At 39.6% G+C, this 15,261-nt stretch overlaps 1 protein-coding gene across 3 annotated transcripts in view; it reads left to right on the forward strand.

Moving 5' to 3' along the window:
• Positions 1 to 15,261, forward strand: part of sorcs1 (sortilin-related VPS10 domain containing receptor 1) — a 213,371-nt gene that overhangs the window by 105,403 nt on the left and 92,707 nt on the right. For all 3 annotated transcript variants that reach the window (XM_085410921.1, XM_085410919.1, XM_085410920.1), the window contains exon 3: positions 6,282 to 6,381. In XM_085410921.1, coding sequence (XP_085267047.1) covers positions 6,282 to 6,381 — 100 coding nt within the window. The remainder of the gene's footprint in view (positions 1 to 6,281; positions 6,382 to 15,261) is intronic.

The following is a 15,261-nucleotide window of genomic DNA, read 5'->3' on the forward strand; positions in this document are numbered from 1 at the left end:
AAAGGATTGATTTTAAGTGTGCCGTATTTTCCAAACAACACGGTAATAACGACGGCCCGCTAGCATGCGCTACCAAAAATAGTGCTTTGTTGTGTATCTGACGGACGAAAGCTAAACCAGTTCCACACCACTGAAGTTGCAGCATTTTTACAAACCAGTTCTGGTTCATGTTTCATTCAACGATCCGCTTTCGCCCTCCTCATTCTCCGTCGCCGCCGTGCCTTTTTCCGCCATGTGCGTATGAAAACAAAGGCACGCGCGTTTTACCCATAATCTATCGCGATATTTCATTTTCTCATCATTGGCCAACATTATACCGGTATTACTGTGAACGGTATGATATGGCCCAGCCCCACTCACAAGCACACGGTCCAAGGATGACCCACAGAGATGTACAGCCATGGTGTTCCCTCATCTGCAGCCGTGCACTGACTCCCTCTTCCTAGCAGGTTATTGTGTAGTATTTATAATTGGTAAAATTGTGTTTTCTACACTCAAAAAAAGGAAATTGGGTGGTTGTTACATTTACAAAAATCACACGACATCTTAAACCACAGGAAATTCACTGGAGTTCTAAGAGGCAACCCACCACACACACCACGCGTATGCTATCGCTATTTATTGTGGTTTAACCCCTCAAGGACAAAAATGTAAAGAAAATTCTGTATTGAGCCTTGTAATCATAGCTTTCCTACTTTTGTGAAGCCTGTATTGAAAGCTCGGTGGCACATCGGTCAGCACTGTTGGCTCACAGCAAAAAGGGCCTGGGTTCAAATCTGCAAGCTGTCTAGTTTGCACTGGGTACTCTGGTTTCCTCCCACGGTTAAAAGTTGTGCAGTTATTATTAAAAATGGTTGTTTGCCTCTCTGTGACAGACTGGCGACCTGTCCAGCGTGTACCATGCCTCTTACCTTTTCACACCTGGGATAGGCCCCACCCCCCTGCAACCCTGATAAAGATAAAAGAATGGATAGAGGGAATGTTGTTGTAAATCCATTAAACATTTATGTTAAACAGACTCTAGACATTGTTGAACACGTGACCAAGTAGCATTGGGGTAAAAGTTATAGAACAGTGTTGGGATAAAGTGAGAAAATTGTGAAGGATTAAAATATTCCAAGAGCTCGACTTACTTCATCTAAACATGTTTCAATCACATTTTATCAGTAACAAATGCACAGGTTTATTGCATATGAATGAGTTCTGTTGATTTAAGTTGTCTAAGTTTCTGCCAAAGCAAAACACAAGTGCGTAACCAACGTCCTCGACTGAACTGAGTAAATCCAACGTGTTCTTTTTTCCAGTGGAGTGATGAGCTGTTCTGTTTATTTAGAAAAAACAATGTCTGTTTTATTAAACTGAGGAACTGTGTAAATATGTGTGCTGAGCTTTGACAGTGATAACACACACCGACACAAGGTATATGTCAGCTTTTTATAAACATTGTCTGTATATTTTGTCTTTGTTGTTTTCCTTTTAATGATACGGGCTAATTTTGTCTGAAATTAAACAATAATAATAAACAACAAAAAGATAAGAAAAAGAAAAACAGTGCAAGAAGAGAGGAAGCCCAGATGTCCCAGTTTTACACTGGGATTTCAAAGCAGCTTACATTTGTTGATCTGTACGAAGCTCACAGCGGGAAAATTTGTGTCAAAATCCTGCGTGGACATGCGACGTCGTCTCTGCGTATCAGGCGATTGGTGCACACACACCTGGCGTGTAGTTTTAGACTTTTGTATGCACAGAAGAGCTTTTGAGGGAGAAAAATATCCGATTCGTGAAGCTGGACTTAAATAATTAAACGTAAATAATCACTATTTATGATTTTTAATTGATAAAGTCATTTGTAAAATACGTGTGATCAAAGTGCTTCGTTTGTGGGTTGGAGCATGAGCCTGTGAATCCTCAAAAGTTACACACAAATCACTGCACATATATGTGAATCTTAGTTTATGCTTGTGGATTGTATCATATACATTCGTGTTACCTTATCGTAGCAACAGTACAGCAACACAACAAAGACTCAAATCAAATTTAAAAAGTTTAAGCGTGATCTTGTATCAAAATGTAAAATAGTCAGAAAAATGTGTTCTATTTTTGTGGACGTCTACACAAATGCACCTTTTTTGACATCACAACTTTGAAACTGCTCACTGGAATTATGTTTTGTACGTGCAGCATTTATGCTCTTGACTTATTATTGGTTTCCCTGGAAACCAAGAACAATGAAAGTTTATTGTAACACAAACCATGATCATTTTGTAACCCCAAGCAAGTAATATATTTCTTAAACCTAGTTGATTAGTTTTTATTTGGTAATTTGAATGTTTATAACCAAATACTTCTAGTATTGCATCGCTCCAAACATCTAATTCTAAATGTATAAATGTAATCGAGTAGATGTTTTTTGTGTTAATCTAACTATAGTTTAACAAAAAACAAATTAAAACATAATTGAAGTGCAGAGAATATAAAGAAATGAAAAACACAAAAGAGAGTTTTAGAAAAAAGGTATAAAAATGCGTTCTGTGTTGGGCCTCGCTGATTCACACCCTCCTGTTTCCAAACGTGAACATCTCTGCCATCATCTTTTTCCTGATTAAAACAGGAATCAGGTTCACAAGTCTATAGATTAAATGTACTGAGTATGAACTATTCCACAAACTGATGAAAGAATACAGGGAAATTGGAAAAATGTTTCATATCTCTACCAACCAACCTGCAACCAAGAAAATGCAACATCAGTGCAAATTTATACCAAAGAAACTGGAAAAAGGTTGGGTTTGAAAAGGAAACCTCTAAACCTCCAGATGCTAGGTTTTGAAAGAACTTCAGGATACATCAACAGAAATTAGAACGGGAGGATACAAATCAATGAAAAACTGGTGTTAGGGTTTGTGCCCCGGATTCTGAATTAATAACCAATTAAACGCTCAAAACTGTAGTGTGACTGTCTTACACACATCCAAAATTTGCAATTTATTTCAAATTATTACCCAGGTAAAATAAGCATTGAACGTGTCGCCAGTTTTCAAAGTAAATATATTTCTAAAGGTGCTCTTGACATTAAATTCCCATCAGATATCAGCAACGACCCAGCCAATCCACACGTGCAAAGAGATGTCCATAAATTAAGCTACATGTAATAATGCGAAACAAAAACCCTTCTATGGACTCTGAGTTTTGGTCCTTTCTAGATTTTCGGATGGATTCAGGTCATGTGATTGGCCGGACCGAGTGTCAGGATTGCTTTCTAATTACTGATAGATTTCACTCATGTCATGACTTTCCGGGCTTTTTTGCACTTCCCTTTCCTCTTGAATAAAGCACTCCTGGGCCAGCAGGTTTGTCTGTACTTCATTAGAGATGCACTGCACTGAAGTGTTGTATACTTATACAGTATACTACACGGTGCAGAGTGACAGAAAGAGCCAAGTCGCAGTGAGTTCTAAAGCCATCTTCCTGGTATGACTCTCAGAGCGCAGTGGTAAAAAAAACATCTAAGGGCGAAGTGCAGTCGATGGCTGTTGGATATAAATATTATCGTCAAGTACGCGGATAATTGCAGACTGAAGCTCATGCATGAGAGAAAACAACTTCTATGCGTCTGCATCGTGGCGTGTATGTTTTTCTTCTGAGTTTTCATTTGCTACTGTAGCAGTAATCTTGGGAGGCCAAGGTGTGAAACAGGGTGTGGGTCCCAATGAGCTCACCCGAAACTCTGGCTGATTGGGACCCACACCCGGTTTCACACCTTGGGTCAGGCGATTAGAGGATCATCAGGGGGTCCTTTTGTCTCTCTGTGGGGGGAAACTCCCACTAGGTTTAAATCTGGGACTCTCCACCATTTGACCTTAGAACTGAAGAAGCTTCTCGGATGAGAGGTGAAACGTCTTTGCAAGCTCCTATAACAGTGTGTGTTTATGATTTTTTTAGTATATAATGGAATTTTTTTGGAAGTGTGATGCCGAAAGTAAAAGGACGTAAGCAGGGCTAAAGTTTGAAGTGTAGTGCGGCCTCGTCTGTTGTACGGTATATGTAATACATCCATGGAAGTAGTTAAAAGAGAATAAAATATATTTAAACTGCATAGAAAACATTCCATAAAGGCTTTATGAAGACACTCTCTAGCCTTTAGCAAAGCATTGTTTTACATTCTCGCTTTCTGATGCACAAATTTTAAAAATGTAGCTTTTATCTTGATCCAGTCTTTTTAAAATTTCTCCAGTCTTTCAGTTTTCCTGCTCATTGTCATGTTCCCTTTGTTGCTTTTGTCTTCAGCTGGCTGCTTTATAGCTTTCAGATCCCCATGCACAGTTGTATATACATTGTTTACATTTCTACATGAATATCATAAAAAAAACTCCCTGTACTGTGTCTTTTTGCAGTATGGCAGGCAAAGATATTGTGTATTACAGTCATGATCAGTAAAGTTTAAAAGTGAAAAACTGTATATTTAAATGATATTCATAGATTCATGAAAGAACATTTACAGTGTGTCTGTTTGTTTTTCCGATGTCGGATTTTTGTATAATGTTGCTGCAGCCATCTAAGAATATTCATAACAGGTTTCTGTGTGAAGCAGAGCTCACCTTCTGCATATTTATGTAATCGTGACATTTTTAAATACTTAAAACTTTAAAACACATTTTGTGAAAGACATCAAGAATGTCAGTGAACAGTTTCAGTATGCATTTACTCACACTGTTTCATTGCACCACTTCATTACACAGGTCTAGAGACTGGTCAGCAATACCTTGGTCAACCGACCATCAGTAGGGAAAAGTGTGTATTCTCTGACTAGCTGGCGAGTGGATGCGCTTAGATGGATGTGTGAAATCAATAACATGGACAGTGCTGCACCATAAACCTCCTTGTAATTACTTTGGTTGCTTGCAGACTGCTGATGTAAACTGTAGTTTGCATGGAAGATGGCGACTTGTCAGCAAACACTTGCTAACTCGTGTGAAACTTGTGTGATGGAAACCGGAAATGTTGAATGTTGCAGAGTGAAAGTTTGGCCTTACAGCTGAAACCAACATGTTTCAAAAGACACAACTTTTGCTTTGAAGGTGAACACTTCCGCTCCCTTAAGGCCAAAACAGAGAGAATGAGGAGGAGCTTCTTCCCCCAGGCTATTCGGGCCCTGAACCAGGTGTAGGACTGGAGTCTCCCACACACGCCACTATAAGACTGGACTCTCACACACGTCACCACACGCATCACCACACATTTCCTATAATCCTATAATTTATAATCTTTATAATCTCTTATGCTATTTGCACATTCTTTACTGTAAATTCCCAAGTTAATTTGTAAATTTTTGTAGTAACCTGTAAATTGTAAATATTGTAAAACTTTTTTTCTGTCATTTAATGGTCGGGCATTGTACAGCTACAAGCATTTCACCTCCATGTCATACTGTGTATGGTTGTGTGTGACAAATAAAATTTGAATTTGATTTTGAACTGTATCTGTGTTCAGTTTGTGTCACACTCCTCATGGTTTAACTTAGTAAGTAGTTGGCAGAAATGACACCATCTTCAAACAAAGTACGGGAAACTGCATCAACTACAGCAATCTGCAGGCCACCAGTGCATTCGTAAGACGGTTATTGGTGAAGCACTGTATACCTCTTTGCAACCAGTTTCACCTACCAACAAGAAGAAACTACTTCCAACAACTACTGGTCAGGAAATGGTCTCATTCTTTCTTAGTGACCAGTGGTTATCACTGACCAGTCTCTAGGCATAGTGATTTCCAGCAGCTACCTGCAACCTGCTGAAAAATACTTGTTTGTCCTAGTGATCCGTGGTTGCTGACTGGTCTGCAGGCATGTGGTTCTGGGTTTTATGGGGTTTGATAGGTGGATATATTATATTGACCCTTGACAAATGATTTAAATAAAAATGTGCATATTTTGCTTTAATTATTGAAAAAGACAGTTAAAAATAATCCAGTTCATTTTTCTATCTTCAAAATGACCAGGAGCAGTGGTCAGCTCTTGGGTGGTACAGTATGAGTTCACTGATAACATGTGTCTGCATTTACTCAAGTATGTCTACATCAGGTTATTAATGCTGCAATCCATGCCTGGATTATAAATACAGCAGCAGTGACCGTAATAGTCCTGCTGGGGTTCATGTTGCCATGAGCACAAAAGGGACTTAATCAAGTCTGTGCTCTTTCCCCTCCAACACTGAATTCTCAAGAGGAGTCTTTTAATTGCAGCAAGTAATTCACCAAGTGTTCATCAGACCTTTCTGATTAAATTTCAGGTCAACAGACTACGGAGCAACGTACCAGAAGCTGAATGACAAAGTAGGAGCAAAGACAATACTCAGTTATTTGTACGTGAGCCCCAACAACAAGAGAAAGGTAATGGTCCTCTTTTGTCATTTCTTCTGTATCCTATTTTAAAAATTGTCTTGACTGTATGAGTTACTTTTGTTTGCTCCTCACGGTTGGCATGCCAGTCACACAGTATGCAGTATTGAATGCATGCAGACATATTGATGTGGTCTGACTCACTGGTCTCGGTTTGATGTCTCTTCTCTGTCGCTGCCTACAGTCTCAGTAAGAAGCACTGAACTCACTCATTTATTAACAAGTTCAAACCAAAATGACAGTTAGCTGACAGAAAGGAACAATCTCTCCCAGTTCTACATGGATATAAATCAATTAGAAGTCAGACAACCCCTTCAATCAGTGCCCCTGCCCTTCCTTTGGTTTGGGTCATTTGATGGTATTAACCACCTGTCTGTGTTCACAGTCGCTTTACATGACTCCCTTTACACAACTCTAATCACAAAGTTTTTCAGTTAATTACCATCTAATTATGAAAAGGGAATGCAGCCCCAATTCATTTCAGATGCTGGCCATATGATATAGGTTGTTGGGCAGTGACTGTTACGCCCCTGAGGTCTGTTAAAGGTGCTGAACCAGATGATGAGATGATGAACCTGAACACGGAGAGAGACATCCAGGACTCAGCAGAAAGGCTTGAATGTCCTTCTGTTATCGTCAGCAAAACATTAAGAGACTTTCTCTGACCGTGGGATTTTCTACAGCATAATTTAGTGAGAAATTTTTGAGGAAATGGTAAATGGTAAATGGCCTGCATTTGTATAGCGCTTAGGAAAACAACTACAGATCAGTCTGTCTTTGTTAACACACAAACCTGGGGAGTCTGGAGACAATCTGCAGGATATGACCCCTGCTCCACCAGACAAGATCTCTTTATACTGTATATGAAAACTCCTTCACCAGAATTACCACTGGTGAGGATATTCTCCTGTTTTGGACACTCAAATAAAACCCTTACAACATAAATACTCCGAATCCCCCAAAAATAATTCAGCATCTAGTTTCTGAGAACATGTTGCAAAAAGCAACCTCAATACTAACCCTAGACGCCTCACCATTGACCTGGCACATGTTAGCATGTAAAAAGCCCAACCTTTCATTCTAAAATCCACTGTCATCTACAGGTTGGTCTACAGTGGCAACAAAAGAACCGAAAATCTTAGAAATCAGAGTCTGAGAATTGCAGCTTATGACTTTTATCAAAATATCTTCAGGCTATGACTTCCTGTTGATCTAGTGATGCTCCAGAAAAACAAGTTTATGATATTCTGTCCTAAGATCCCTACATCCCACAGTCCGTATCTCGACTTGTCTTCGTGTTATATAGGTCAATATGAGAAATGACAGCATTTACAGACAGTTTTTGCAACCTTACACTTTTAAACGATCGGTGTAGAAACTCATCATCGTAGAGTAAATGTGATAATTGGCTTTCCCATTTTTCTTTCTGCTTCAGAGATGCTGGAAATTTCCAATGATACCGTTTGACTAGATGTCATCTGTCTACCCCTCTATATCTGCAAAATTCAATCAATACTGATAATCACAGCAAAACAGGAAATTCTTACTGACCACAATACTTAATCAATGAAAGACACAAAAACAGGAAAAAGAAAATGTGGTCCAGGAATAAGGAGAAATTTTAGCTTTCATCTGATGACAAAATACATGATGGGAAGTTATCAATCAGGCATAAGCAGTATATAGTACCTCAAATTAAAAGCCCTTTGCCAGAACTGTTGCATTGCCTTCTGGCAAAAGCAAATTATTTGTCCTTGCAGCCCTATGCGTTTTAATAGTTTTTTTCAATAAAGTCAACCAAGTCAAATACATTGGATGGGCCTAGTTTTTCCTATAAAGAGCTGAGTTGCTTTATCCCTTTAAACGTAGATGATGAACTGAAGCTGAACGTGGATGTTTTCAGCCTAATCATTGGGAGCTGCTTGGATATAAATCATAGGTTTTCTCAGCTGGTTTAGGGTTGGATGGGGTTGCTGAGGCAAGCTCTCTATACAGGCTTAAAATACATTAGAGGCAGCACATCAGCAAATGGTCAGAGTTAACCACTTTTCTGTGCTCAGGTCCATTTGGGTCAATTTTGCCAGGTTCCATTATGGCTTTGGTCCATTAGGGTTCTGGGCATCTCTGATTGTGTGTTTGTGTATTTCTATGTTTTAAATTTTGTTTTGTCCATGGCTATTTTGGGTTTATGAAACACCATAATTAATCCACACATTTTTGCCAGACCCTAAATATCCATTTTTTTCCTCTCGTCTTTATTTGTCACATCCATCTAAATGTTAGTGTAACAACAACACTAGACTAGTGATTACCGTTTTAAGTTCCCCATTCTAAGGATGTCTGTTTGGGACTTGGTTTAAGTAAGCTGTAAAATCTCTTCTTCTTGCATGTTTGTATTATTCATGCTTTTACGATACATATTTGGCCAACTATGGAGTCTTTATGACATGCCTCTTATTTGCATCAAAATGAGTGGCAGACTGGGGTAGAAATGTTCGTATTAGCAAGGCTATCTTCTGTTTTATTGCTTGTAGAGTGATGGGATCTGGGCAAACCCAAAGAAGATGTCTCTAATGATGCAGAGAGACAGAGAGACATCACAGAAACATTTCAGTCCACAGAAACCAGCAATCATCAGTTTAACAGAGCAGAAAACAGATGAAGGCCAGCAAATAACTTGACATGTTGCTAATGTCACACACGCATTGCGACACACTTTCTACCACATAGCCAAAATGTCAGTCAGCCATACAAACCATCACGTGCCAGATATACACAAACATGAGCCTAAATAAGCTCTTTCACACAAAGTTACGCATTCATATATTCTTTGTCTCACACTTACGCTTTTTTCTCTCACACATCCATAGTATCACTATATTGCCAAAATATGACATGTAAAATAAAAATGCTACTGAAAGCGTCCTTGTCAGTCTATAGAGAGTTTATTACATGCAAAACATACTAGTAATGTTGAGCAGAGGAAAAATGACTTGGTAAACTAGGCTTTGTGTCATCTGCAAGATGTAAAGTAGAATTTGAGAGCAGTATGCTCATTGCGCTCATTGATAATGTTAGGCAAGCTGAGGCTAGCAAAACACATCAAATTCACTTTTTATCTGTCAATAATGTAACATAGAATTCATAAGTGAATGGCTTAAGACTACAGATTTTATAGATTCAGATTGCATAGACACTCTTTAGCCCAAGCAATGGGTGTTGGACATCACTGGGTGCTTTATTCTCCTTGAAATAAGGAGACTACATTACACATTTATAGAGCATATCTATAAGTTTTTAATCAGGAAATGAAGATTTTCCAACATAATTGTTAATCGGGAACAAAGAAGAAGGAGAGTTTTACACTGCATTTCTGTGGGAACAATCAGTGATTCAAACTGGATTCCACATAAACTGTTTGTTCTGCTGTGTGTTTGCTCACTTATCCAACTGAGGGTCATGGGGGGATTGGAACTTGTCCTAGCTACTGTAGGCAGGACAGGTCACTGACTTGATGCAGGGATAACACAGAGAGACAAACTACTATTCAAAAACATACACATGTATGTACAATTAAGAACTAGATGTCTTTGGACTGTTGAAGGAAGCTGGAGTACCCAGAGAGAACCCACTTGCACATGTGGAGAAAATGTAATCTCCACGCAGAAAGGCCCCGGTGGATTCGAACCCAAAAAATATTCTTTCCAAGAAAATCATAATCTAGTGGGTTATTAAAAGTTTCTTATATCACACATGGTGGCCAGCACGGTTCGCAACTGAGACTTCTGTTGATAAATCCCAAAGTGCTTGAGTACTTGCTTATGCTATGCTATGCAAATGTGCAGATGGTAACTGATCTCAGAGCAGTGAAAGCAGAGCCAGTAGCAACTTTTCTAGCATGTTAATTTCCTGTTAGTTTCTCATAACACTGGAGGTTTATCCACAATGCACAGAGTACCAGGAAAAAGACCTGCTGGCCTCTAAGTTAGCCCAGCTCAAACTTTTGTTAAATGGGCCACAGACACACCAATGAAATGAACACATACTTAAGTGGAATTGGACTGAGAGTCAAACCTCCTTCATGCAAACTGGGACCACAGTTGGCACTGATAGACGATGAGAAAAACTTACTGGACTGAACACTGTTTGAGACGTAAGGAGAGAGATTTGGTCTTAATTTATGTTTTAAGATGAAACTGGGCAAGCACTAACTGCCTTGCTCGCCCCGGGGCAATGCTACTGATTTGAGATATCCTGAAATACAGTTAATGTGTAAGATGTAATTGATGTGGGGCGAGTAGTCAGTCACTTTTGCAGCACATTAGCAACATGAATGGTAGGTTTCCTTTTGTCAGTCAAATCTACAAGTCTGCATTTAGAATTGGCTTGTAGGATGCTCACTTGAGGCTTTGGATCCAGCCTCAAGTGGACAGCAGAGGAACTGCAGCTTTGGCAGTTTCTTTCATTTCTCACATCAGATCCTGGACATCACTGTCCTGGATACCATTTTCATTTTATTCAGATAAGACACAAGACAGTATTCATGATGTCATTGTGAAATAGGGCAATTATCCTGTCATGAGCTGATACAAGAGAGCATTTATCTTGCTTAGATAATATGTCTGAACCAAATCTAATTGCAGTCGATTCAATATTTGTTGTAATACTTCATCCTGATGGTAGCATTAGGCTGACATATAGCAGGATAGACTGACATTGTTATCTACTGCTAGCGTCGCTAACATTAAATAAAAAAAAGAGTGGAACCAGAGAAGAAGCAACTTTCTCTATAAAGCACTCCAGACTCAAACTGTTTTTTCCTCCATTGTTGCTGTTTCCACATACTTGGAAAGTAGGGAAGCAGTAGAGACTGCAGGTTCGTCAGTCACCCCGGGCACAGCACCATGTGACTACTTCTGGTGGCAGACAAAAGCCCCTCTCTTCATCAAGTAGTGGAAGTAAATCAGGCCTGTGTGGCTGTGGGGGATAGTGGGAGTAAAGCAGTGGAGAGGGACAGAGAGAAACTGCACAGGGAGCGAAGGAAAGAAAGGGAGCAGGGGGGAAAGAGACAGCACATAAACTGACAGGGAGCAAGTGAGCATGGAAGAGTGGCGATGGGAGTACAGGGAAAAAACATGACAGAGCAAAAAAATAAATAAACAGAGGCATGGCCCGGGGGTCACTTATGGAGAAAACAGACTGACAACACAGCAATTACATCAATTTTCATATTGTGGCTTCATACTGAGGCTGTACATGAAAGAACAGAGCTCGAGTACACATTAGGGGAAGTAATTTGGGGTTTTAGCCGGAGATTTTGTGTGAGAGCACATTATTACAGTAAATGGCTGGGATGGTGAGTGCTGGTTAACAAAAAAAAAAAAAGCACACAGATTGCAGTCATACAAATGGCTATTGCCTCTAATGGTTTGAAAACAAAAGGGATTTTTCCAGGGGAAGCATTTGAGTGACAGCAGAGTCAGTCTGAGCTGCTTTCCTCTCAGGCTCAGCCTTCTCTTTAAGGAATACATAATGACTCTTTTTCATCAATGTACCGAGTAAAAGAAAAGTCACAGGGCTCAAATGTTCTCTCGTGACAAAGGCCTTGAATGCTCACCCATTTGTGGGAGTGCATGCCTGTGTTTGTATGTGCAGTATTCCAAACAAGTATGGCCATTGTGGAGCTGTGAAGGCAACAATAGGCAGGTGGGTGGAATATGAATTCACCTCAGAAGAGACCTCTCTCCCACAGTCAGGCTTCAAAGACTTCTGTTCATTGTCTCGCTTTTCTGTATAAGTTCAAGGCTTAAAAGTGAACTTAAATATTTCATGTCCTCGAAGTGTCCTCAAAATAACAATGGCAACAATAACAAAAAGAGAAATGTTTCACAGGAAGACAAACAGAATCCACACGAAAAATGTCCCGAGACTTGCATCATCATGCAAACGCTTTCATACATGAATACTTAGCATTTTATGACATTGATGCATTTCTGTGCAGCAGCAGTGAGGAAGGAAAAGTAAAAAAAACATTTTTTCACTCCTTTACCATCGTTAGTGAAATACCCAAACGCACATCATCAGCTTACAGATTTTATAGCTGGAATAGAAATGTGTAGGGCGGCTTCTGTCAGCCACGTAGTTCAATGATGGGATTAAGTTCCTGGAGGAATAACAAATGTTTAATGTGTCACTTTTGTTGAATGGAGTGTTGAAATGCGCGCAGTGTGTCACGAGACCAGGATTTTTACAGAAGTCATAAGTGGAATGCACAAAATGAAGAGAAGCATGTTAGCAAAGAATTGCATGAATTTAATTTTTTAAGGAGATTTCTGGTTTCATCAAATCAAGTCAAATAATAAAAGTAGAGAATGTTTGAAAAAGCACCCAAATGAGACAAAATAAGAAAAATAACGAGTAAAAGTCAAGTTTGTTTTATTTTGCTTTTCCTTTGTTCTGAGCTGAAGCTGTTTTCTTGGCATTGGATGCTACAAGACAGCCTTTTTCATGGCTCTCTGATTCTGGACGTGCTGAATAAGTGGGGCACGGCTACTTTCTAAATCAAGCTGTGAAGCACAGATGCGGAGCAGTCTATTCCAGGGTTGCGGTGGCTTCAGGTGCTGTTGCAGAAGAGAGTCTGGAAACAGTCAGGCTGTCAGACTGTGTTAAAAAAAAAACCTGAAGTTTGCAGAAGTTGTGAGAACAAATTTTAATAGCATCGGGGTTAGATTGATTGCCATTGATGACTTTAACCTCACAGGGTCGACATCCTGACTTCCATCAGCAGGTCGATTGATGTGTCACTTTCCTGACACATTAAATTAACAGTTAACTTTAATTTGTAGCTTTTTTGTAGTTATATTGCAGTAATAAGGAAACCAGGACTTGGTGCTTTATTTTCCAAGTGTTACAGCTAAGTGTATTTAATGTTAAAGTCAAATATTAAAGATGATTTGATGATGAGAAAAGTGGTTTTGTTGGTGCATTTTTGATGAGAGGTGTGCATTGTCTCCCGTTATGTCTTCACAATAGCAGCCAGCTTGTGTTTTGCCAGTTGAGTGCTTTTAATGTGAAGCAGCAGGAGCAGAAAAGTTGATTTTGCATTAGCAATAACTTCTTCCAGCTCTGTCAGTGAGCATTGACACTATTTAATAAGATATAATTACACTGGAACATGCGTGCATCATTGCCTCTGAATCACTCGTGAAATACAAGAATTTTTTTACTCTGTGTTGAACATTAAAAGGATGCGGCAGGAAAACAATCCTGAGCAGACTCAAAGACTGTTATATGTTAAGGTTAAATAGGGTTAACTGAAGCTAAAAGCTCTGCTCTTCCCAGTTTGTCTTGTATTCTCTTACAGTCACGCTCAGAACGGCGAAATAGGACAACAATGTTGCATCATGTGTTTTTTCTTCAAATAAAATATCTGCTTTAAGTTAAATAAATGCTGCTTTTTTTTTAAACATGCCGCTCTCAGAGACAGAAACGCTGAAGGAGAGAGATCAAAATGTGAGTGCTGTGTACTCGCTGATGTTGACAGGTTTGTTCAGCTCCACAGATTTACAGACAAATGCTTTTATTACCCGAGTTATTTTATTCATTTGTAATTCCTGTACATACTTTTAACTTCAGATGGTAACAAACAATCATACTTAATGAAGTGTTTCCCAGAATAAATGGATTTAAAATAAGAATAAACTGAGCTGTTTGAAAATGCAGCACTTAAAGCTCTCGGTGGGAAACACTTGTGTATGAAGCCTTGATTGTGTCTTTGCAATGTAGGTTAAAGCTTGATGGCCTCATGCTGCTCATAAATATGATTTATGTGGAGGCCTTTAAAGATATATGAATAGAATTTGTCTTTCATGCAGCAGCTTCAGTCCAGGACAAACATCCGTCGTTGAAACAGAGACATGAAAAGCTCTAAACGTGTTATTATTAGTGACGCAATGAAAAATCATTGTCACATTTCAAGATTCTGAATCTTTCCAAACTTGCTTTGGTCTTTTTGTTATGCAAAGAAAGACAGACTGTTATTTGAGGACAGTGCTAAAGTGAAAAGATGCAATTTTCCCCTCAAGACTAAAAACATCAAGATGAGAATGACTATTTATGGAGAATGCATATTCAAATAGCTTTTATTACATATTTTCAGCAGAAAACGTTGCATAAACTAGCCAAGAGCTAAATTAGTGCTAGAATAAAATTGCGACGTCACTTCTAATTAAACAGGTCAATTCATTGCAACACATGCTTACTTACACCAGACAAACCTGGAGCAATACCACCTGGTGCATGTTCAGTGTACCGACAACAGCACGTAGAGCTGCGTGTTGCATGGAGATAAGAAAAAGAAAAAGAGAGGTAAAGTGTCGTCTGGTCCACCAGCTTTTTAAGGACATGGTGCATGCCAAAATAATCGCAGCGAATCAGCCATGCTCCCATGGCCCGCACAGCAGTGGTTTCGTTTGAGGTGACGATGGTGATGGAGGTTCTGGTTGCTCAGAGGGGACGCAACATCTGTCAGGCCTAAGGCACAATCTCCAAATGGCTGCGGTGAGCGGAGAGACGAGCGCCCCGGAGCCCGTGGAGAGGCGCGGTGACAGAGGGGGGAGACAGACTCTGAGACGCAAATCCAGACGGACAGAGAGATGGAGGGAGATGGAGACGGGGCTGACAGAGTGTGAGGAAGAGGTGAGATGGAAGAGGGAGAGAAGGGGAGTTGTAAAGAAGATAGGATGGGTAAATCTAGGTGAGCCGGGGATATTCCATCAATATTCTTTTACGTGCCTTCACGGGTCATTGCCCACTTTCTCAGCAGGGGATTGAAAGCTATACAAGTCAGTGTGTGCTGCTGTCAGAGTAAGA

Source organism: Rhamphochromis longiceps, linkage group LG6, assembly GCF_057381845.1.
Source record: "Rhamphochromis longiceps isolate RC_006_pf linkage group LG6, R_longiceps_female_GT1.1, whole genome shotgun sequence".
NCBI classification, from domain to species: Eukaryota; Metazoa; Chordata; class Actinopteri; order Cichliformes; family Cichlidae; genus Rhamphochromis; species Rhamphochromis longiceps.